A 25,799-nucleotide genomic window follows, 5' to 3' on the forward strand; every position below is an offset into this window, starting at 1 on the left:
GCATGCTGAAATGAATCCGATATCCAGTGCTGGCACTTGAGGGGGGAGGCGGAGGGGGTGCAAACCAGGACCTATGCCTCGGACAGCATCGTCTATGGTCAATAATTTCACGTCTGGTGTCTCATACAACGACTTCAAAGAGGGTGATAATTCCCTTGGTTCGACCAAAGGGAGCCAAATATTTTGTCTTTGGGCCCTCAATCTTGAAAGATTTCTATGTGAGAGTACCCGATCACCACAATCTATCCTAATGCTACTAAAGATAACTTAATGCTGCATTTTTTTGAATTTTGACTACGAAAATTTATTGGAGAACAGCTGCGCCTGACCAGTCACATTTTCTCTCCAAACTTGATCTAACATGATCTAAATGGATGCTTATGGGGCTTCAATACCAACACTTTTCTGTAAGGACCTCCCCCCCCCCTTATAAAACATTGGCAAAGATAGCGTTAAGATGGATTTTTAAGAGAGAACTCCCAAATCTCCATCTCCTTTCCTTAACACATAAAAAAATATGTGTAGAATTGATTTCAGAGTCTTACTAGCTGTGTTGTCCGGCGTTGCACGATCTACCTCGAAAACAAAAGTTCGGTTCGTTACGCATGTTCAACAATCAGGCTTAAATAAAGGAAAAAGTTAGTTTAATTCCCCCTACTAATTAATAAAAGATAGCAAATTTTCCAATCAACTTATAGAAAAGAGTCATTTTATGACTCAAAATTTAAATGTAGACCTCTTTAATTTTTCTAAAATTCCAAAAATTCAGTCTCGGCGTAAACTGTCCGTTTCAAAAGATAATTTTCACACTCATGGGGGCGAAAAACTCCCCTATGCTATGGGAACTCCTGAGCATCAAAGGACGTATGTGCAAATTTGGTAACGATCCGACGTAAAATGTGGAATTTTATAAAGAAAATCCCAACTCCTTTCTTATTAATATCTCAATGTAAGACATAAAATTGTGTTTTTTAAGCTTCAAAGTAGAAACATTTAAGGGCTCTAAGTAAGTTTTTAGGGATTTCATTTGGAAAGTTTTCGCCACAGGGTCCGCAAACCCTCGCCCTCCCTTAATTACTTTCAAAGTTATCCTGAAATTGTGTCTTCATAAAAAAAATGCGTCTTTTGAAATTGCGTCTAACATAAGATACCAAATCCATTGTCAGTGTGGTTGACAGATTTCAAAATCTAAAAACTACTCCTAGGACTTGTGCCCTCTTTACAACTTATCATACGTGCACCCCTAGGAGCGAGATCAAACAACCTTTCACGATTTTCCCCAAAATCTGCCTTAAGCATCCAAGACCAGTTCCTAACAGAAAGAACACACTGAAGTTTTCCTTCATTGAAGGATTGATCATGGTCTTTGGAGCAACTTGTATGGTTATGGAGACGTAAACGAAGCACATTTCGAGTTTCAGAACAACAAAAGAGCTTTAACATATTGACATTGATATTTCGTCCAGACCTTCTCCGGGGAATTTATGCAATTGCTAAACACCGATTCAGTGCAATTCAGTGCACATTACAAGAACATAGGCGAATTTAGGCTGTGAATTCTGGGGGTGCAACAATATAGCAGTGGCATAGCTAGGGAGAGGCGGAGAGGGTGGTCCGCCCGGGGCGGCGATTTAGCACTTTTGATGTGAAAAAAAAAAAAAAACAAATAAGGGAATCATACTTTAAATATAATACTGGAGTCAAAAGAGAGAAAAAAAAACCCTTTGAAATGTAAGGTTTTGGTACGACTGAACGGTCATTTCAGTGTTCAAAGATGAAATATTTCCGTCGTGAGCCCTTGAACCTTCCTCATTCACTTAATGTCTTTAAATTATAAGTCCTTAAATTGTAATTCAACACTTAAATTGTATTTTTAAAACTTAAATTTCGGAAAATATTCAAATATGTAATATCAAATTTTTTTTCTGTTTCTGTATATAAATATCAAATATATTTCTGTAAAAGTTCAGTTTTGATAAAGACTCGGTAGAGAACCCCATTCCCCCAAAAGTTACTTTTAACTGCAATTTTTGATGTAAATTCAGAATATTTCTACAAGATAGGCGCCTGACCCAGCCCCCTTCATTTTTGTAGGAAAAATACGGATTAAATTAGTTTCCCTTTGCTACCGTGTGTTCTATTTTGAGCGATAATTTTCAATGCATTATAATGTGTTAGATACGTCTCAATGAAAAATTGGCAAAGGAACCGCCCCGGGCGACAGAAACTGTAGCTACGCCATTGCAATACAGGGGATGGGTGGGGGGAATACAGCACTGCAAATGGCGACTAAAGCTGCTATTTTGACGGCAAAGGCGACTATTTTGATGACAAAAACGAGTATTTAGCAGTAAGTTGTAAAATACAGCGACTTATTTAGTAAGTGTGACTAAAATTCGTAAAAAAGCTAGTTTTTTTTACTCTTAGAAGAAAAAAAAAGTAAAATATCACTTTTAAGTTTACCCTCTAGTTACCACGGAAAAAAAAGGAAAAGTTTTACCGCGTTTAATTTTTGAAAACAATTGTTTTAAAAAGTGGGAAAATGAAATGTAATAAAACATTCACGACCAGAAAAAATGTGAAGTTTATATTTTTGTATAAAAAAAGTGTCGTAAAGTTTCGTCGCGATCGTAAAAGATCGCAATTTTCGTAACGGTATCGTTTTTGTGAGTGCGATTTTTGTAAAGGATTAGTTTTTGCAATCGCGATTTCTGTTTCTCAACCATTTCTTTTTTTTTTTACTGTTTTTTGGTTTTTAATTTCTTTTATTCGTAGTATACATTCATTTTTTTTAAAACAAGAGCTAGTTTTCTTTCGATAGGAAATATGAATGTGACGCTTCGAGCTCTTTTTATACAGTCAGTATTTTACTGTTGACTTTAATTAACAGTTAGACAGTGAGAAAAATATACTAGAATCTGTCAGTGCTGGTTTCTCTCTTCTAGTGTTTATTTGGGTTGGGCTAAAATTTGGAAAATATTTTTAAAAGTTTTCTTTTTTAAATGTTGTTTGGAGAAAATTTACCCCACGTAGGTCTGTCCCACTTCATGGTATTATAATGATATAAATGCTTATTTTTTTTTTAAATTGGAGACTAATTTAGACATTATTTTCTGTATCTGGTAACTATTTTGGAGACTATTATTCATATTAAAGGCAACAAAAGCAACTAATTTTAGTAGCGGAACTCAGTGATAGCACTGCCCCGCCCCCTTCATAAAATTTTGAAATTTTATAGTGGAAATGTTGGTTTTCAGTTAATTTCAGTGTGTAAGGACTTTATATTGTTTTTGAAGAAGTATATCACAATAGCCATATTGTTTGACTTTATTAGCATGGTTGTTCCAAAGAAAAAGAAAATTGTAATGTTATACCAATACATACCAAATTACAGAGTATAAAGTTATTATATAATACAACGCTGAAAAATAGTTAAAGGAATGTTTTTATTTGATTTAAGTAATTATTTATCATCTTTCTTTTTTAAATGGAGAAATACTTCTTTTTAATTTGTGTAGCACAATTTCTCTCGCACTGGCCATGTGTGGTGATCGGGTCCCACTATAAGCTGCCTATTATTGTATTTTTGGTTTTGCTTTCAAGTAAATTAACTTGCATTTAGCTGTAGAAAAATATAAGTTGTTTTACAAAATTCTTGAGGAGACATATATATTTTCTCCTGATAAAATATATTTCATTTAAAGTTTCTTTGAAAATCCAACCAAAATCGTTGGGGGTGCGGCGCACCCCCTGGCACCCCCGTATATCCGCCTTTGTACAAGAACCTGTCAATCACTCAAAAAGCCACAATTACAATGCCATTCTAACTGAAAGTTCCGATCATCTGCTTGGTCTACTCCTCACCAACCGTTTCTTTTGCAATGTAACTTCAACTAATTTTTTATCATACTGTAAAAATGATTGATTTATATAAACGATGCCTGAAAATAAATAGTAATACTCTGAACAGGACTTTTACCATAACAACTGTGTTCAAATTGTATCTCAATGCAAATGATTTAATTGTATTGACTCTGAAAATAAATAAATAAATAAAACTAGCCTCAAGAAATATTTGGAGGACACGGTAGTCCGTGTCTTCCAAAGGATTCTCTGGAACTTCAACATTATCACAAATGTTCTCTATCAAGGCCTGAACATGGATGGGCCTGATCCTACCTCCATGGGCCTGAGAGGTTGGATAATGCAAGAGTCCCTAGATATGTCGTGATACAAAAATCCCAAATTTGGGGCTATTATTCCCGAGTTCAAAATCATGGAGGATTTCTGCTTAAGACGCGATCATAGCAGACGTGTCTCTTTGTTTACTAATTTATTTATGAGCATGCGTTGGCAATTGCAATTAAAATATGTAAAAATGTTATCGTCGTGTTGTTGACATTGACATATATTAAATTTTTATAACATGCTTAAAAAAGTGTGTGTATGTGTGTAAATATGTACTCTTAGCACTATAAAAATGTCTTGGTTGGGAGAACATTACAGTTCATTTACTGAAAAATTGAGTGCTCTTACTAAAGATGTTTTAAATGAAAATCAAGAACATGCTTTGGCAGACAGTATGTTATAACTTTTATTATGTTTTTTTTTAACTTGAAACATCAATTTAATTATTTCTAGCTAGATAAATTTTGATTAAGTATAGTAATAAAGAAATTCTTCACTAATTTTCTGTAGTCGACAAAATCTTATTCATTTTCGCAGTCATGTATTGTATCCTCGTTCTAACTTTACTTTCACCCACAGCTAAATTGCTTATTATTCGAAACTGCATCAATTAAGGGGTCAATTTGTAATAGTTGTCAAATGTCAGAGTCATTAAATGTCTATTCTTTATATTACTCTGTTCAGTTGCTCAATGATGTTTGTAAGAATATTCTTGTTACCTTCTGACTTCTAACAAGACAGATGTATTTCAGTCATAAAATCAAGCCATTTATGCACCCTGAATTTTTCCTACGTAGAGTCAGTTTCTAACCTACCTTATCTTCTTGGTGTAGTCCTACCTGGATTTAACCTACCTGTGGGCGGATCCAGAATCGGGTTTCAGAAGGAATTCTCATTGGAAAGGTGAACCGAAATTTGAAGGAGCTGGAAGAATGGGTCATAAGTGTAAAATTCAGGCATAAACAAGCTGTTCATAAAATCTCCCGGGGATATTTCGATAATCGGGAATCTGGCGCGGCCGTCTCATTTTTGGCGGAAATAATTTTATTTTGGTAACCCTGTTGATTTATAGTAACCCTATGTTAATAGATGTTTCCAATCTCTTTGTTTAGATTTGGGGAGAAAAATACCTCACGTGCAGGCGCTGGAGCCAAAAATTGACGCCAATGAAGAAAGATCGCCAGATTCCCAATTATCGAAATATCCCCAATCTCCCGCTATATTATATTGAAAATTGCAGGCAGCAGTCTTAAACTATATCTTTTGGTTGTGTTTCCTTTCCTGGGCGTCAATTTCACATTGTGTGTTTTTTTGTTCAAACTTGAAGGAAGATGGGTGGGGCAGCAATTTCATGATTTGCTTCAGCTCAAAAATATTATAGATCTAGCACTGGCTGTATGATTCTATAACTCTGATCTGTCAATCAGTGTTAGAAAACGTGGTCGTTATCAACATTTTAAAACTAAAAATTATAACTTGATACCTAGATTTGCAAACCTAGGTACAAAAATTTAGCACCTGAAGTTTCGGGTTGCATCAAAGCTTTTCTTTCCTGACCCATCATGATTGAGACTAATAATTGACGGGAAAATAAATTTGTTAAAATAATTTCAAAATACCATAAATTTTATCTTTGTTGAAAAACTTTCTTCCATATAATTAACAGATATTTTCAAATTTGATATTGAATAAGTGCACCTTTTCAATTAATATAAAGTTATTTTACATTTTCAATTTATAAAGTTATTTTAGCGTAGTATCAGGTTCTTTGATAATACAGAGGGTAAAGACCATGGCACTAAATCAGTAATTTGCAAATAGTTAGTGCAAAAGGAGACTGCTTCTTCTTTGTCTGTAGGTTTTGTTATTTTATTAATCCTGAATCGTGTAAAAAGGAAATTCAGTCTACATAAAATAAATGACCCTAAGCAAAACTCTGTCATATGATGAGTTTGTCTCGTCTCTATGCCGGTCCCAAACCAGAGTAAATGAGGAAGGTTAGTGAACTAGCATCCGCTCACGTAAACCTATTACCTTTTACGGATGTTTGTTCAGATCTGTATCTGTTCAGTGGCTAATAAGGTGGAAGCGTGAGTAGGCAATGGATGCCACCGGACCAAATCCTATATATCTGAATTTATGCCATCTAGAGTCGTAAGTGGTAAGAATTGTTGTTTTGGACTAGAGACTCCCTAACATCAATTGGTCCCTGAGATGCCTGCAGGTAATGCAGGGCGGGGAGTCTCATTGAGTACCCTACAAGCAGTGAAACATTTTCTATGAGTAAATCCTACTATAAATTCAAATTCAATACTTGGGCATTGAGGGACAAAAGGCACGCATATAATCCACACCTCATTAATTTTACAATTTTCAAACAGATAATACTCAGGAAATTATGGTAATGTTCACCAAGGTCATATTGCAATCATAATAAATGGATTGAGGGTATTGATATAACATTCGGTAAACAATGTATAAATTTTGTTTCCAGTCAGGCTATAAATTGACTTTTCCCTGTTTGCTTAGACCCAGTGCATTCCATAGAGACCAGTACTGCAATCGGGTAATTACCTATTGAGAATTATGAGGCAGTTTTCCACTAGATGGAAGCACCTGGCCTGTTAATGTGCAAAATGCAGTAGGAATTTAACTTAACTGAGTGAATTCAACAGGGCTGGATTTTGAAGTGTGGAGGCCCCGGGGCAACGAAGGAATGGAAGCCCCTAATCAGGGTTCGAAAAGATCATCATATTTTCGAAAATATCTGATGCTTTGATATATATCCGAATATTTTGATATACATATTTATATCTCCGATATTTTCAACCCCTGAAAGGATAGTTTGTAAAAAAATTTGTGTGGGGGCCTCCTTGTTGCGGAGGCCCCTGGGCAGTAGCCCTGCTTGCCCTCCCCTAAATCCGGCCCTGGAATCCAAACCAATTAATAGTACCTGATTGCTGAGATAGTACTTGCTAATTAGATTATTATTATGGGACATAATGATATCGCGTAGATGCTGGCGATTTTCTGCATCTTGAAATTCATCATTTAGGCGAGAATTAAACTCTCAAACTTAAGTTTAGTAAACTTATGTTTTTTTTTCTTTTTTTAATCGTTTTCTTCAAATTTATGGTTAGATTCAATTAATAATTTAAATATTTCTCAACTTCAAATAGGTATTGAACATCAAAATGAAATCTTGCCCCAAGAAAAGCTTCTGCGTCTTTGTGAAGAAAAAGATGCTCAATTGCGAATGTTGTTAGAAGAGAAGGAATTGCTTGAAAGAAGCATTGATGAACTTGACCAACAACATCAGGTATATCTTTAAAAGAACAAAATGTTTCAGAAAGCAATCTTTTTCAAGCACAAAATAAATCTATAGTATTAAAATGACATCAAGTTCATAACGTCTATAAATTCTTTAGTAATAACATGATGTCAATTTCATAACATCTAAAAAAAATCAGAATTCTCTGTTGGAAAAAAAAAATCAGAGAATGTTGAAAAAATAAAATGCCTGGGGAATCAAAAATTTTTGCTGCTTTGGCAAATTATGTTAAACTAAATCATAAATTACTCTTGAATTTTCTCTCTCTTTGAGTGGAAGAGAGACTCTCTCCTTCAGGAATTAAGTAAAAATGGATATAATTCCTACATTATTGATAGTATTATAAGAACACGAAGAAAATTCATTCAAAATATATCCATTCTGCCCAGTGCAGGTAAACGGCAGTATCTGCAGAAATGATCGATTATTTTCGAGATAATTTGAAGAAACGAATTTTATATTCAATACTAACAATAGGAAAATATTAGAATTATACGTCTTTTTGGTGCCTTTTTTTCAGATGAAATCAAATAAGCCAGCTTGTACAATAAAGATAACGTACACAATCGATGAATAAAATGCAAAAAAATTAAAACTTTGCAGTTACTGCCCTTTACTTGTACACGGCAGCATTGTGGTGCATATTATTTGATTTTCAAGTGCTTAAAAAACTTTGTATTCAACATTTAATGTGTACTATGTTAAGATGTGGTTACATTTTATTCACTCTGATTATTTGTATTTTATTTGTGTGTGAAGAAAATATCTATAGTAACCAAACGCCAACATGTGTAGCACAGGATTTAAGCTTATTATTTAGTGTAAAATAGCAACAGTTGAATGTCAACGAACTGCTATTAAAAAATTCTGAATTTTATTAATTTAGGCAATTTTTTTTTTCAACCTTTGCTTTACTCCTTAATGGAGCTGAAACTATAAGTAGAAATGTTTGAAAAGGGCATGCCGGGTTACTGAAGCTCTATTCAGACAAAGGAAAGAAGATCTGAAAGAAATATTGATGAGGGAAATAGTTGTCTGAGTCTGACAAGTGAATCGAAGAGAACTTGAAAATAGGCTTAATCTTTGCCAAATGCAATTACGTTATAGTGCTGACTTGCCTATTGATAAAGTTCAAGAGCGTAACTACGGCCAGTTGTCTGAAGTTTGCATTTTTTGTAATGCGCTTTACTGAAAGTAGGAAATGAACTGCAGTAAAAGTTCATGTCTTTTAACTTTGCTGATGTAACCAAAACGAAACAATTAGTGCCAGAAATATGGTGGCTGAGCCTTAACTTGTCAACTATCAGCTATGCACTAATTGAAATCAACATCATAGAGCACCATTTTATGGGTATGACTGAGGGTGGTTTGGTTATGGGGGTTTTGGCAACATTAGAAAATTTTGACAGAGCTATAGTAATGAGGTTGTAGTGGTGAATTTTCAAAAATCTTGGCACCTCATAAAATTACAAAAATTCCATTACGTTATAAAAATTACACCAAATAAAGAAGTTAAACCACAAAAATAGTTAAAACTTCCATCAAAATTTAAAATAATCTGCAAAATAAATTTTACAACGTGCATTAAATAGCTTTAAAAAATTCGTAAGAATTTAAAGTAGTCCTCCAATTCCTTTTTTTTTTTCCTCTCATGTGTCCAGACCCACCATGTTGTTGTAGCACCATCAGAAACTCGCAAAGCTTCTGACACTGTGCAAACTGTTTGCCTAATCGTCTACAAGATATTTTTTTAGCTCTGAGGAGAAGACACTTAGCTTGCGTTCAACGAACCTCACCGATTGACCAGTGAGTAACTGGTTGTTAACCGCAGCATTCTTGAGAGCTACTGGTTAACTGGTTGCTTCCGATGTTGTTTTATAAGCCTCACTGGTTGATCTACCGGTCGACTGCAACTCTAGCTGGTTGATTGGTTGATGGAACCGCGTGACATTTTTGACCAATTATATGTATTTTTCACCTGCGTGTTATTCGTCTACATAATGTCTGTGCAAGTAACCGGTGATCAACCAAAAGCGTTCGATGAAGCATTGGTTCATGAACAACCGGTTAGTAACCGCTGATGTCATTGCTGTCACGTGATTAACCAACCGGTCGCTACTGATAGTGCTCGTCGAACGTAAGTAACGATTGCAGATGTTCTGCAAGTGTTTGGCTAGCGTTTAAAAAAAAATTGTAAGGTCAACAATAGTTGCATACAAAAAATCTTCCTTTGTGTTTTTTCATGGGTTATTCTGCCTCTTAAAGCATAGTTCAATTGGAGAATATTTTTGTAATTAAAATATTAAATGTATGGTTTAGTAGTAATTCTCTGAGAGGGGAGCATACAGTTTGATATGCTTTTAGGGTTTTAAATATTAACTTCTAGCTAGACATAAGTATAAGAGAAGTTAATGGGCAAGATAAATTGTGAATTTAGTAAATTGCATTATAAAACCTAAGGCTGTTGCACATCTATATTGGAATTCTTTTCCAAATACAAGTGTCGGAAAAATCTTTTCAAAAACTAAAGAAAAACATAGATGTGGAGGGAAACAATTTCCATCTCATCTTCCATGCTAATTAAAAAAAGGGTTTTTTTCCTTTTTTGATTGAAATTTCTTAAACTATTGATGAGCTTACTGTTTATTTAGTTCATACATATTTTAATTTTTCAGAGTACTAAACATTTATTCACTATGTGTATTTTTCTGTGCATGTGTTGTATGTATCTTCAGTTACTGAAATTCTCTTTCTTTACAGGAAGCTATTGATGAACTGTTGATTTTAAAAAACCAAGCTGTCAAGGAGAATAATGAACTAAAAGTTAAACTTGCAGCTGCAGAAATAAAAGGGAGAACTGATGCTAGGTTGAAAAATCATTTTGACTGTACTTTATACAATTCAAATCCAGAAATAAAACTAACTGATGGAACTGATGACTTATATGAAAAATTAAACTTACTTTTAATTTTTAAAACTTTTCAAAGGTATAATACTGAGCTGGAAATTCAGGAGCAGCTACAATGGCTAGAAAACCAAAAAGCAAACGTTTTAGAAAGCAGTTTAAGTGAAAAAGATTCAAACTCAAAGGATAATCTCAGTAATAAAATCAATTATTACATATCATTTTTGGAAACTCTTTCTGAGAATAAAAATTCCCTGACGTCTGCTATCAATGAAGTTGCAGATGTTTTAAATTTTCTGGTTTCCGAAAATGGTGCAATGAAGAGAAATGAGAATTCTTGTGAGCCACTTCAAAATGAATCTTCCAGAAGTGTTACATCAGAAGTAAAATCTGTGCAAGTTGATATCAGAAAAGAAACTGATGACTCCAGTATACAAACTATTTTTTTAAATCCTCTTACCAGTGATTTTTCATCCCAAACTGTTAGTTCTGTACTAGATATTTCATGTCAAACAAACGTAAAAGAATTCAATGATTCTGTGATATCTAAGGACTGCCAAACTGATTCTTTTAGCCTAAAAGGGGAGGACAATTCTAGTAAAGACTCTTTAATAGCAGAACTAGAAGTTAGTATACAAATTTTAGAGCAAGATAAAGCAGACCTTATAGAAAAGCTTTGCAGTTATGATTCTATTCAAGAAAATTTAATCTCTGTGACTACTCAAACAGACAATGATTATTCTTGTAGATGTGTAGCTATGGAGGCTGAAATTGCATCAATGAAGCAAATCTTGGAAGAAAAAGAAAAAGATTATTCTGATGCAATTAAAAATGCAACAAAAAATATTAGTGAATTAAATCATAAATTAGAGGCTAAAGACGTACTGGTTAAAAACAAAGAGGCTGCCATCAAATCATTAGAAACAGAAGTTAGCATTGCTAAAAACAAAATCAATAGCCTTACTCATGATTTAAGCTATCATAAGAAGAATAATGACTATGCAAAAGACATTGATACCGCAGAAAATAATAAAAAGATAGTAACACAAACTTGCAATAAATGTGCACACTCAAATTCAGGTTTCAACCAGAATAATTCAATATCGAGTAATGAATTAATTTTGTTAAATGAAAAACTAAAGTTACTGGATTTGGAGAAAAGCAAACTTTTGTGTGTATTGAATGAAAAAACTCAGGAATGTAGTACTTTAAAGTCAGAAGTTCACAAGCTCACTAACATAGTCGCTTCAGAAAAGCAAGCGTTATTAAAACTTCAGCAAGATAATTGTGAATTGAGACAGTCGAAAGCAGATGCAGATCCAGAGCTCACAAAAGAAGCAGTTCAAAAACTGAGTAGATTAATAAGGGATAAAGATTTTGAAATTGAGTCTTTGAAGCAAAAAAATTCAACTCTGACAACTTTAATCCAGGACGCGTCTTCTGTTCCAGAACATTTGCAATCATTAATGGAAGAAAAAGAAAATTTGAGCAAACAAATAAATGTATTCAAGGCAGATCGGGACAAGGTAATGGTGAGTTATAATAATCTTGATAAAGAGTGTCGCCAGTATGCCAGCGAAATAAAGAAGTTAAAATTGGCTTTGTCCAATCAGAAAGAGAAATTCGATGTCTTGGAGCATGAGCATAGCTCTGTTTCTCAACAATATGAAGAGAAACAAAAGTCTTTAATTAACACGCAGAATGAATTGATTGCTTTAAAGCAACGAGTTACCGATTTGGAACAGCAGCAAGTTGACATCAAGGAAAAATACAGTGAACTTTTAAACAAAATGAATTCAGAGACCTTCATTCAAATCACGAAAGACGAGCTGAGTGCGAAGGACAACAGAATTGAGCAACTAACTCATGCTAATGACGAAAAAGATCATCTGATAGAAGAGAAAGATTGTATCATCCATGATTTGTCTCAACAAATCAAGAAATTAAAATCAGAATATGATAATTTAGAACATACATTTGCAGGTCTCCAAAAGAAATTATCAGATTTAAATAATAAGTTGGCAGAGTATGAAAGTACAATAGAAAAGCTACAAAGTGACAAAGAGTCTTTTGATCTTCGATTTCAAGATAAAAATTCTGAGACCTCTCTTCTGAAGGAAATGAATGAAAGGTTAAACATGGCTCTAAAAGAGAAAGAATTTGCTATGCAGTCAATGACTGAAAAGGTTTCCTCCTTATCTCGGTATATCAACAGTGATGCATCTAAGTCGGGCACTGTGGATATAAATCAAATTTTAGCTGATAGTGAATCAATGTTCAGTAAGGCTCAGAATTTATACAGAGAAAGGGATGAAACTCTTTTGGCTCTGAATCAAAGTAGGCAAGAAAACCAGAGCCTTAGGAATGAGGTATGTTTTCTTTTTTTTTTTTTTCTTTTTTTAATTAAGATACAGAGTGACATGAATAAGCAGGAGCATTTTAACAATCCAATAAAACCAAGATTGATGGAGGAAAAATATTTTATTTGTTGTAATTGTGAGCTTAAAATATTTCATTTAAGAACTTCATAAAATGTATCTTTTTTTAAAAACTACATCCTTTAGATCACTGGTGCCCAACCTACAACTAGCCAGGAAGCTGATCTGTGTGACCCATTGTTTTGTCCAATATTACCAATCAGAATGTACATGACAATGTCACAAGTTTGGAGCCAAATATTCAATAATAGGTTTCTGAAAAATATGCATTTAACAAAATAAGCATCAAAGTAATGATAACAATTGTTCATCCATAATTTTCTTTTTTTCCCATATTTTCCCATGATAATTAGAAAAAAAAGAAATATTTTGAAATTTTATATGAGCTCTGGCCTGCAAGAATCATTTTAATGGGAAGTGCGGCTTTCGGGCAGAAAAAGGTTGTGCACCACTGATTTAGATGGCATCCTCTTGTATGAATGTGTTCTTAGAAACTGCTACTGGGGAAAGATTCCTCATCCAGCTTAGACATCTCAGCTGGACTATTGTGAATTTCATCTCGAATTCTGTTTTAATTAGGTTGTTTAAGACTCGTGATGAAATTTTCAGTATCACTGCTGAAATGCGGTCAATGAGGGATCTCAACAGCAGATTTCAAAGATGTATTCTTATAAGAGGATGCAATCTAAAGGACACAAGTTTTAAAAAAATGATAAATTCTGTGAGTTTCTTAAATAACAAGTTTCAAGGTTTCAGTTACTGTGAATAAAATGCTTTTCTTCCATTACTTATGGTTTTATTGCATTGTTAAAAAGTTCCAGTTTTTTGAGTCACTCTGCATATACACTTGCACTGTATTTGTTCTTATAATTAAGGCATTTATTACCAAAGTTAGCTCAATCTGTTTTTGGATGTCTTAAGGCCTACAAGGCAACTCGGTTAATTCAACTTTTGGAAAAGTTACCTGTCAACTAGTTGATTGGCGTATTTCTTTGTATTCACACAAGGCAACTTAGTTGAGCCAACTCGTCTCCTAATAAGTCAAATTTATTCGAGCGGCTGCTCCACAATGCTGTTAAAACTTAACCAGGCAAGAATACAGAAAACCATTTTAAGGTGGGTCATGCTGAAGAATGACCCCCCCCCCCTTCCCCCATGAACCTACCTACAGCTTAGGGTTACGAAAAAATTCTGAAACTGCTTGGAGGTCAGCAAAAAACACCAAATTGGCCTGGAATTAAGCACCTAATTAGGGATAAATGTTGCAAATTAATTTCATAAGCGATGAAATTAATTTGCAACATTTATCCCTAATTTGCAACATTTTTCCCTATATTGTTCATATAGTTAAGGCACTTATTACCAAAGTTAGCTCAATCCGTTTTTAGATGTTTTAAGGCCTACAAGACAACTCAGTTAATTTGACTTTTGGAAAAGTTACTAGTTGACTAGTGTATTTCGTTGTATTCACACAATGCAACCTAGTTGAGTCAACTTTTCAATTCATTAATTATTTATTTTCAAAAATAATTAATGAATTGAAAAGATGCTGTAATAGTTTACATTTTATACATTAAGTATTTGAACACAATGTGGACGGATACTGTTGTGGATGGTTTATGGGGGGAGTGAATTCATGACCGCCATGACCCTCCCTTTGTATCCGCAACTGAATTGAACTGAGTTGACTCAACTAGTTTACTCATGTGTAGAGCCAACGCCAGACCTAGATGAAATTTCGAACTGTCTGCAGCCTCAAAAAATTTCTTTAAAATTTTCTGCAAAATAATTTTGTGCTCCTTGTATAATTTCTTATTGCGGCAAACAGCAAAAATGAGTAGTATAAAGAGAGCAGAGTACCACTAAGCTATCAGCATGTTTCTTTCAATCATAATTGCACTAGTTTTTCAGAATCATTAATTGGTGACACCTCAAAATTGATAACTGACATTTGTCTATTGCAAAAAACATGTCATCAAAAAAAAAAAAGTTAAAAATCTATCAAAATTGTTTGCCAACTGAAAATTTTCTGTCTGCAGCGTTTGTGTATTTACTTATATTATCTGAGCCTGGCCAACGCTTGGATCCTGATGAATTGAATGAACTAAAACATTGTTGTTTAACTCATTGGGATAAGAATGGTTGCAGCTGGTGAGCTTAATCAGTTGACTGTAGTGTGAAGGATGTCTGGAAATGCGGAAAGGAAATTATAATCACAAATCTTAAAATTTATTAGTTACAAAATTATGGGAAAATTGAAAGTCTTTTTAAAAGCCTTTCTTAAATACTGTAATGAATTACATGTGTTTTATTTAACTTATAGAAATTGACAACAGACAAAAATTTTAAAACTATAGAGGCTTTCTCTCCTTGTGTGCCAACAATGAAGTTGAGCAGTTGTGTTAATAAAGGCTTAGAATTGTATTTGAATTCTGCTAAAAAAAAGCTCAAAATTCAAGTTCAATGTAACTTGGAAGTTCTAAACAAATTTCATCAGACACTGAAAAATTTGTTCTTTCAATGTGTAGTAATATTTCAAATGCACGTATAAGTTTTACACTACTTATATTGCTAAGAATGCTAATTTTTGTGGTTTTTAGTTAATATCTTCTGTAATTAGTCCTGCAAACATGAGACCTAGCTTAGAACACTTGATCAAGTTGCATTTTGCACAAAAAAGAATTATCAAAATCGATTCTTCCGTTTAGGAAGTATGGTGCCACAGACAGACATACAAATATACATGTCAAACTTATAACCCCCTTCCCTTGTTGTGTCCGGGGTTAAAAAAATGGTGCTAAGTAAATTGCCAAAAAAACAGCATTTGTTTCATCATATTCTGAGTGAAACAATTTGTTTTGCACACAATAGGTTTTTTTTTTTTTTTTTGAATTCACACCCAACTCAAAATTTGATCCTAAGTTTTTTGTACAATATTATAATATAGCGATATATGACTATAAATAAGATTGTGATTCCAGACTTAAAAGACGTGAATTCTTGTATTCAATAGCAAGTAAAGGCGAATCAGAAAGGATATAATTTAGTTGTTCATATTTATTGAAATAGAAGGTATTGATTTGTACTAATTTTTGTATTTGTACTAATGTTTCTCTGCAGAGAGAAATTTACATGGCCAAAACAAAGTGCAAATGAATTTTAACTATCAATGTTTGTCTGCAACCTCTTTTTTCTTAAATTTTACTTTCAAACTCAGCGTATGTATACATATGATGACTTTACTTTTAAATTTATTCAAATGCATGTATAAAATTCTGTTTTAATTATTTTAGGTTCAGAACTCATGTTTGTCTTGGAAAATTAAAGAAATTATCTAGTCCTTACCCAGTTTTAAAAATTTTTGTGGTATAGCACTTTTTTCATAGTGAATGCAATGTATATTCTGAAATAATTATAGATACAGTAGAAGACCGTTATAACGCCGACCTGTATAACGCAATTCTCTATAAACTGCACTACTTTTCAAAAGTAAACAATAGGTTTTGAAGTTTAAAAAAATACATCTGTTTTGCTTTGCAAAAATAAAAATTGTTAGGCAAATTAAATTTTGAAAGTTTTTTATCTTTCCATCTTATTTCAAAGCTTTTAAATTAGTACTCATAGTAAACAGAAAATACCAGATGGCTCTTGAAAATGCAGCTGTTATGCAAACCATGAAGCTAGCAGAAGTGCAGGATTTTGATTGTGAAACATATTTATTTGTGAATAACTAATTGTAATATTAGTGCTTTAATACTCATTGCAGATAAAACTCATTCTGAAGTGCTAATATTTAGATATATTCTGAATATTAGTTACAAAATTTGTGAAATGATCTATATAACGCAAAAACCTGTATAACGCAAAAGCTCTGGTCCCAATGTGTGCGTTATAATGGTCTTCTACTGTATATATATATGTATGTATGTATGTGTGTGTACCTGTGTGTAGCTTGAAAACACATAAAAAGAACTTCTCAAATATTGTTGCAGATTCAAAGAATGAAAAGCAGTGAAATTCATCTTAAAAATGAATTGGAAAGACTGAGAATGCATCTATTAGAAGTGAGCATTATAAAGTTATTTATTTCATTTTTGTACTCTGTGTGTTATTAATTGAAATGACATAATGTGACATTTAAAAATTTCAATAGAAATTTACCTATACCCCCTTTTTCTAGTTTACCATAGTAGTTTCAAAATTGACTACCATGAGTCACATGTTCAATAAATGTAGATCAAATACATTGGCAATATCAAACATATTAAAATGTTGAGACATTGTTTTTAAAAATATTTTTTTTACGTTGATGTATATAGTTTTATTCAAAAAATATATTTCATATCAAATGACTAAGGTATAGTAGTGTGAGGTTTTGAAGAACCTAATGTTTAGGCATTAGAGTTGGGATCCCAAAGTCCCCGGTTTGATACCTGAGAGGATAAAATCATCACCAAGTACATGTGGTGTACATGTACCAAGTACATGTACTTGTTGAATCTGTTAACTCTAAAGTCCTGCAGTTTTTCCTTCAGCAGTTACCATGCGTCCAGGATGCTGTTAAAAAATTATCTCCTTTTCCAGCTTGTGTCTAGATTGTGGAGGTTTATTTGACTGGTGGTGCCATCTTTAAATGGTTAATTCAGTTATCTACAACCTGTGTTTGGGATAACAATAATTGACTAGTTGATGCTCCTTAGAAAAAGTCTATGATTATTGTCCCCTGAAGAAGAGAAATGCTAGAAAATCAAGTGCCTCCAACCCTCCAAGTTTGAGAGAAAAAATATTTTTTAAAAGTTTTAAAAAGAGTTTTTTTAAAAAATGTTGCCTTTTTAAATTTTTCTTTAATACTAAGAAACTTCTCAAATAGATATGAATATCCCATCATAAAAGTCTCAAGTTTTCTCTGCCACAAAATCCATTAAAAAACCTTTTGTTGCACAATAAAGATGTAGATTTACTGAGCAATGCATATTGCTTCCAAAAAAGTTTTTTTGGAAAATCTGCATTTTCATTAACTTCAGTTTTTGAACGCTTAAAAATGATTGTGGTTTAAAGAAATTAATCGACCATGTTTATCAAAATGAAAGATGTTAATGGGTTACATTTTTGCATGGAAAGCAGGGCAAGGAGTCATTGTTTTAAGCTATTCAAAAATCTCATGCTAACCTGGCAATTAGAAAAAAATATTTCTTTAGTTGGGTTGTGGGCACTTGGAACTGCTTACTGGAAGAGGCTGTAATGAATAAGGGGGTAGATAACTTTAAGAGGGCCATTGATCTTCATTAGGGACTAATAAACTCACTAGAAGCAGCCTAGTTAGGCTCAGAGGTTGTTGCTGGTCATCACATTTGTTTTAAAGGATCCTTCTTAATTCAAGCCTCTAATTTCATTTTAAAACTCTATACATTTGTATTTTTGAAAATGAATTAAAATGGTTAATGTTCTAATCATTTACCCTTGAATATTTTTCCAGATTGAAGAAAATTATACCCATGAAGCCTTAAAAGCAGGAGAAAGGGAAAAAGAGCTTAGAGATGAACTGCTTGAAGTGAAGAGGAGAGCTGAAATTTCCAATACTGCAATAGTTGATACCAAGTAATTTCAAAATAATCAACAAATTTTGAGCTGTTGCAATGTTTTCATTTTTTGTTTTGTAAGTACATTAAAACAAGGTTATAGTCTACCTCAGGATTGTTGGCCCTTGTTCTTAGGCAAGTCCGCCTCAAAATAATTTTAACTGTAATCTCGCACAAACTTTCAGATAATGAAGGCACTGTAGACGTTTGTGGATTTTTATGTTTAACCCGTAACGTGGGAGGTGAAAAAGGAGGACGTAGGTGACGACATGAGGTGTCAGAGACAGCTCTATTTACAATTTTTTTTTTTAATTGTGTAATTAATATACATTCCTGTAATTTTCCCTAGATGTTCTTTAAACTTTTATTTGCACGGGGAAAAAATATTTTTGAATTTTGAATTAAAATATGTCTTTTCCGAGGAAATTTTGCTAGAGTCTTAAAATTTTTCGAGAAAATCATATGCTGCAGTAAATAACTAACTCCTGGGGGGGAAAGGAATCTTATTTTTATTAATGATTTCAATTTAGTTTTTCAATATATGCATAATATTTTAATACGAGAAAATTGATTATATCACGCTATGAGAAAATTTTGGCTGCCCTTTATAACTTAGTATTTTGCGTCGTATTTCGAGGAATAATTCAGCCTTCATTGTCCCTAGAACATCATTGCGTACTGTTTGTGAACATTTCAAACAAATATCAACCTCATCTAGAATATTTTGCAATTGCAACACTTCATAACGCGGATAAGATAAATGAACCTATATCTGCAGTTCTAAGGTTAAGAGCCATGTCTACTACTGCCGAAAATTGCAACACTGAAGGGGAGTTGCGGTCTCACAGACTGATTTTAAGGAATGCAATGACATTCAAACTGAAAATGAAATAGGGGTGACCGGATGAACTTTTGAGCGGTCTGTAAGACCACACCTCCCCTATTAAGGGTTAATTAACTTTGTTTTTTATCAAGTTAAATGTGACTTATTTTAAAACCAACAAAAAAAATGACTTTTCTATCCAAAAAATGGTTGCCAAATATCTTCATCTTTTGTTTTCTCTGTTTGTATTAGTGTTCTGGCATTTTGTTCACTAATGAATATGAAGTCACTTTAAAAGAACTGCAATTGATATTTGTGATTTATTTTATTACTCATGGAGCCCCAAGCTTTGTATCTTTCCCGAGATAAGTTTTTAAAAAATATTGTTATGTTAAATATGTATGTCTGTCTACATATTGTACATTCAACTGAAAATTTGATTTGGAATAAAGTAGATTAAAGAAAGTAATGTTATGGGAAGGTGGCCCGGCAATAAAAGACCTGGGGCTCGGCAGTCACCTGTGTGTGTGTGAACATAAACACATTGTCACCTCAGAGCAACAGTAAGATATCTTAGTGTTATTTCTGGGATTAGATATCTTACTGTTGCTCTGAGGCAGCGATATGTATGTTTGCGTTCCCCCAACACCCCTATGAAACATACTCTTCTTTCTTGTTAGCATATAACTTCTTAATGACCATTTACTTCTTTTCAGATTCCAAATCGTTTCAGAAATATATCTTTGTAGATGCTATGCTTCTTATGTTTTAAAAATAACTAAGATTTTTTTTATTTTTTTTAAACTGTTTGAGTATTTCATTTTGACTCTTGAAGGAAACATAAATGATTTGTGTTATCATCAAAGATTTCATAAAATATTTCTGTGTTGGTTTGACCTCTTGTTTTTAACTAATTGCTCAAACTTTGTTTTTTGATTATATTTTATACATAAATATATTTTACTTTTTTAGTCAGCGAGCTAGTATTCAGATTGCAAGTCTTCAAGAGCAACTATCTATGATTGCAAATCAGCGAGATCAGGCATTAGCTCAAGTTTCATCCCTTGAAGACAAAGTACAACAACATTCAGCTGCAGTCAGTAAATTGCAACTTGTACTTGAACAAAAGCAAAGAGGTGAGTTTTGAGGATGTCAAAAATGTTAAAATAGTCTTTACTAATAATAAAGCTAAAAGTTTGTCTGGATGTCTCTATCCCTGCCAGGATGTCTGGATCTCTTTGATGCGTATAACGCCTAGCCTGTTCAACAGATTTTCATGAAATTCAGCACAAAATTAGTTTATAGGATAGGGATGTGCACCTCAAAGCAATTTTTTGAACATTCGAGTATGTTCATATTTTATACCAATTTTAAGCCCATTTTTCAGATGAATTTGATAATATGTGGGAGAAATATTTCATTCACAATTTTAAATTTTAGATCATTCAAAAGCTTGGAATTTTCTGTTTTAAAAACGTACTCATTTTTGCTATCCAAATAGTTTTCTTTTTTCAAAAAGCATTTAAATTTAAATATTTTAACGGTTAAGAAAAAGTTGTCTGCTTTTATTTTCTCAGTTTTTATGGAATTATGCTCAGTAAACTATTAAAATATTGGTTCTTTCTGTAGTACTTGATTTTTAAAAAATGTTTCATTTTGCGCTTTAAGCCAGGAAGGGAAACTTCCTTCCTCTTTTAAAATATTTCTAAGGCTTCTGCTGGTTTCTGTTAAGCTACATGCTGAGTTTTTAAATCTTTCAAAAAATGTGCCGAGATCTTGAAAAAAAAAACTTAACGCATAGTAAAAGTTAACTGAAAATATACGGGTGAACCAAATGACCCTTTTATTTTCTACTATGGGTAAAGCCATGCAGGTACCGCTAGTCACCTTAATATATGAGGCAGTGAGAAGCAAGGAGATGTATGCAGACTTTTTAAAATTTTGAGTAAGAAGCATTTAAGGTTTAGATCCTAGGTAGGCTTTTGAAACTTTTTTTTTAAATAATGCCGTGTTTCAGCACCTACCAAGGCTACTAGTACTATCTCTTGCCCTAAAACAAAGAGAATGTTCCCCCTATTATTTGCATTGGTTGTCTCTAACTTTTTTTTTTAATTTTGGCACTTACGTCCCTTTCCTTCTCACTGGCTCATTTGGTTTTAAAAAAATGTTTAATTGAGCAGCTTGGAGAAACAAAATTATGAGGGCTAAAAAAGAGATTTTCAGGTACAGGAAAAGGAATATTTTTCTAAATTTTCATTAATTTAAATAATTTTACTACAAGATGTCACAAACATTTCGGTTTTTTTTTTTTTTTTTTTGCTTCTTTTATCCCATGCTCCATGGTGTTAAATAGTTCTCAAATTGTAAATGCTAAGAAACATTGCAAAGTTTACTTGCTATCATCTTTCCAAAATTGCTCTGTTTCTTTAACAACATAATATTATCATGGAAAAATGTTGAAAATAAGTGTAAAATTTACTGTGATGTGTTGTGTAATAAAATCAGACTACCTTCCAAAGAATTTTTAGGAAGCCAATTTTTTTTAATACTCACTTTTCATCTTATTCAGATTGAAAGTGACTGAGTTGTGTTCCTTCGTGGTGACTTTCTTGTGTGCAGTTTTAAATAAATTTTAAATTTTAAATGCTTAATAGATGTTCATTTTCTTTTCGTATAGGTCATGAAAGAAAAATTAAAGAAGTTGAAAAGAAATATCTTATGCAACTAGAAACTCAAAAAGAGCTTACAAAAGAAATTGAAAATAAATTGCGATCCAAGCAGGTATCATAACTTTTTTTTTCTAAAATAGCTATTTCCACCTTTAAAAATAGTCTAATTTTTTGTTAGGTTGTTTATTTTTTGTTTAGATTTTTACCAACAATTAGTCCATACAAAACTTAGTACATACAAAATTGTAAAACCTGTGTTTAAAAATTGATTTTTAAAAAAAAATCTAATTGTGTGTGTGTTGGCAAAAAAAAAATCTGATTTAAATTAAAATCTAGTTTTCCATTCAACTATCATATGATTTTTCTTATGTAACTGGGCAGTTTGTTTATTTACCATCATTTTTCTGTACTTATAGTACATTGCTACAGCTTCTATATTAAAATAGACTTCAATAGGGTTGTTTTCAAATTTTTAAAAGTATTTTTTCTGAAAGAGCATGCTTAAAAACATAGGATCTGACCATTTTTTAAATAATTTGACAAAGTTTAATATTTTTAAAAAAATATTTTAATCAGTGCTCTTTTATTGTTTACGTTTCTGCCGATGATGTCACAAATGATGAAATGCCATTCATTGTTGCCATTCGCAGAGCGCAATATTTAATTCGCATCTTGACTCACGTGTAATGGCAACAATATGAATGATAGCAAATGTAGAGCGCAATATTTAATTGCTTCTTGATTATCATAACGTAGAAACGCGGTTGACATATGCACCAAAGTACATCTGTTAAAGTTCATTGTTGAATTGTATTTTTTATTCACTTTAACAACATGATCACACGCAAGAGGGCAGCACCAGCTGGCATTACTTATATTCGACGAAAGTTTTTCCGAGCCTGTTACATAATGACTTCAAATGCAAAGGCGTGGTAAACGTCAAGTTTAAATCCCGGGATTATGATTCGTCAAAAGAGGACAGTGTCCTTTGCCATTTTGCAATCTTCGTTTCGTGATTTATCTTGTGAGTTGGTGTGTGCTCTTCAAGCTGCAATGATGTGTCGATGCGAGTTAGTTGGCGGGCTATTTTTGCCCTTTAGAAAAAAAACGTAAAAAAAGCATATATCCCTTTACATCTGAAAATGGTAAAGAATTAGAAACAAATTTAATATTGTGATTATCGTATATTATAACCCAGAAAACCATCAGTCAATTATTTTTTTTCAAATGCCATCATGAGAAAACGTGAGACGAAATGTCATCCTTTGGAAGGGTCATCCTTTTACCTGAATTGTATGTGACAATCAACTGCAAACCGACCGCCCCAGCGAAATGTGTGGAAAGCTCCTAGTGAGATGATCAACTGCGAACCGACCGCCCCAGAGAAATTGTGTTGGACGCTCCTAGTGAGATGATCAACTATAAACCGATCGCCCCAGCAAAATGTGTTGGATGTGCCTGTGAATAATCTCCGACCGAATCGTGAACCGACTGTCACAGAGAAATACGTTGGTTCTACCAGCGAGCCTACATGTCAGTGGAGCGTTGATCTTCTCAAAGTAAAAACCCATTAGGGTAATAATAAAAAAGGAAATTTAGTGAAATTTATTGCTCATTACGTTGGGATCGTCGCATCACTTCGTATTTTTTCAGTTTAAATTCATCTCTACATTGGTGGAACTGTTTATCGGTCAATATGTGCTCACTGATGGTAATTGATTTATATTTTATGAAATTATATTTAGTCTAGAGTTTTAAGATATTATCCTTCATTAAAATTGTGTTTTAAATGAAGGTTAATAATTATCATTTTATGATATTTTATTGTTTTTTTTTAATATTTATAATAAATGGCTCGTTACACATTTATCAATCATTTTGTAGTCACCTTCACAACGCAAATGATAATAATATGAAGTTAAATGGTAAACAAATGGAATATCCAAGTTTAACATTTTATTTCAAATTTTTTACATTATGTCTCACCAATTTTAACCGAGTTTTTTACAACATCATTTGTGACATCATAAAGACCATGACTTATTTTCAAAACCCGACATTTTAAAAAATTAATTAAAAATTTAACTTTGGGAAAATGAAAGTTTTTTTCCTCGCTCCCTTTTTTTTTTTTTTTTTTGCTTATTGTATAAGTGACCAAAAGTAGAACTTTTGACTGAAGGAAAGAACCCCTTTAGTAAATGCATTTTGCATCATAAATTTTAAAAAAATTATAATCCTTAAAATATGTTTTTTCTACATTTTTAAATGTATAAAATTCAAGTATACTACTTATATTTACAAACTTAAGTTAAATTATGACTGGTGCTCTTAAAGTATCTTAATATAGTAAAACATCCTATTTAAATAAAAAGTGATATGCAAATTTTACATGAGAACTTTGTTTTTATTTTTGAAAAATAATGAATTTTTTTACTCCCTGAAATTAAGTTTTGTATCTAGTTTAAGTTTGGCATTTGTTTCACTATAAAGTTTGTCTTAGAAAACAAATTGTGTCATTATTTTTAAGATGCAATTGGAAGAGAGCTCAGAAGCTTTAGAAGCTGCAACAAGATTAAGTGAGCAATTAGATGCCAAAGAAGAAATAATAGCTAATCTCAAAAGTGAATGTAAGTTATGCTTTTATGTAGAAAAGTATTGTGGCATTTGGCCTAAAAAAATGTACTAGGGGCATTTAGTGAGACGAAACATCTCATTTTATTTCACAGAAATTTGAATTTTCTCAAAACTAAACTCAGTGGCACAGAGCCCATAGGGACCAAGGACTACTGTACCCATCTTAGTTTTTGTGACCGAGGAAACTTGAATAAAATAGGTTTATTATTTAGAAATAAACTTGTGAATAATGATAACTAATACATTTGTTAATTTAAAAAAACATTTTCATCTGAAAATATTAGTATCCATAAAATAGTTGAATGGCAAAATAAAGGGAAAACATTTTTCAATTTTCAGTCTCTTTGAATGTTTGGGGTGGGGGAGTATTATTTACTGAATTAAGTTATGTTTAAAATTTGCTATAATTTTTCCTGAGAAAAATATTTTCTGTAATTTTTGCATTTAATTTTTTACTTTCTCCAATTACAAATTTTGTGTTGCCTTTTCATCTTAACATCATTCTGCAAATTTATTTTTAGAAAAATAATTCTTGTCAATAAAACTTTTAAATTTGTCTATGATAGTTTAAACTGTAGTAGTAGTGATGATTCATGAATTTTAACTACATGTTGAATTGAATAAAAGTTAGTAGGCATCATTTAACACAGAAAATGAATGAAATTTTTACATTGCAGAAGATCAAAATCACAGCCATTTTTATAATATCATACTGTCATTGTCCATCAAGTCCATCAGTCTGTTGTCCATCAAAGTTTTACTTTTTCTCTTCATTCAGGTAAACTAATCTTAAGTGGACATTTGCTAATTCAATAGCAGCTATGGGCTTGCAGTATACTATTTTTATGATCGGCATTTAATAGCAAAGCTCAGATTCCAGCCTTTTTAGTTTTTCAAATGCCCAAGGCTCCTCTTATCAGTTCTTCGAGCTGAATCTATAGTAGTCATTGCAATTTAAAAAGCAGCATCAGATGTGAAAATTATATAGTTATTTTGTTAGATAATATTATAGTTGAATAGTTATTGTGACTGAAACGAGGAAATAAAAGAATTCTGACTACTGGGGAATTAAATGATCCTAGCAGCAATTTGCTCCTTTTAGAAAGGAGCAATTCTTCTTATCCTTAAATTCTTTTTATCTTTAAAATGAATTATTAGTCTCAGTGCCTTTGCTAGAAATATTTACATGCTCCTATGAATAAATTTCTCTAATTGTTAAGTAGGATATTGGA

The 25,799-nt window shown here is 32.5% G+C and overlaps 1 protein-coding gene across 1 annotated transcript in view; it reads left to right on the plus strand.

Annotated features, from left to right (window-relative positions):
- The first annotated feature begins 4,362 nt into the window (after positions 1-4,362).
- Positions 4,363-25,799, plus strand: part of LOC129227332 (thyroid receptor-interacting protein 11-like) — a 33,320-nt gene continuing 11,883 nt past the window's right edge. The window contains exons 1-8 of the mRNA XM_054861876.1: positions 4,363-4,580; positions 7,368-7,507; positions 10,280-12,793; positions 16,855-16,926; positions 18,339-18,460; positions 20,237-20,400; positions 21,942-22,045; positions 24,461-24,560. Of these exons, the coding sequence (XP_054717851.1) occupies positions 4,481-4,580; positions 7,368-7,507; positions 10,280-12,793; positions 16,855-16,926; positions 18,339-18,460; positions 20,237-20,400; positions 21,942-22,045; positions 24,461-24,560 (3,316 nt within the window). The 5' untranslated portion in view covers positions 4,363-4,480. The remainder of the gene's footprint in view (positions 4,581-7,367; positions 7,508-10,279; positions 12,794-16,854; positions 16,927-18,338; positions 18,461-20,236; positions 20,401-21,941; positions 22,046-24,460; positions 24,561-25,799) is intronic.

This window comes from Uloborus diversus, chromosome 8 (genome assembly GCF_026930045.1).
Source record: "Uloborus diversus isolate 005 chromosome 8, Udiv.v.3.1, whole genome shotgun sequence".
In the NCBI taxonomy this organism is placed as follows: domain Eukaryota; kingdom Metazoa; phylum Arthropoda; class Arachnida; order Araneae; family Uloboridae; genus Uloborus; species Uloborus diversus.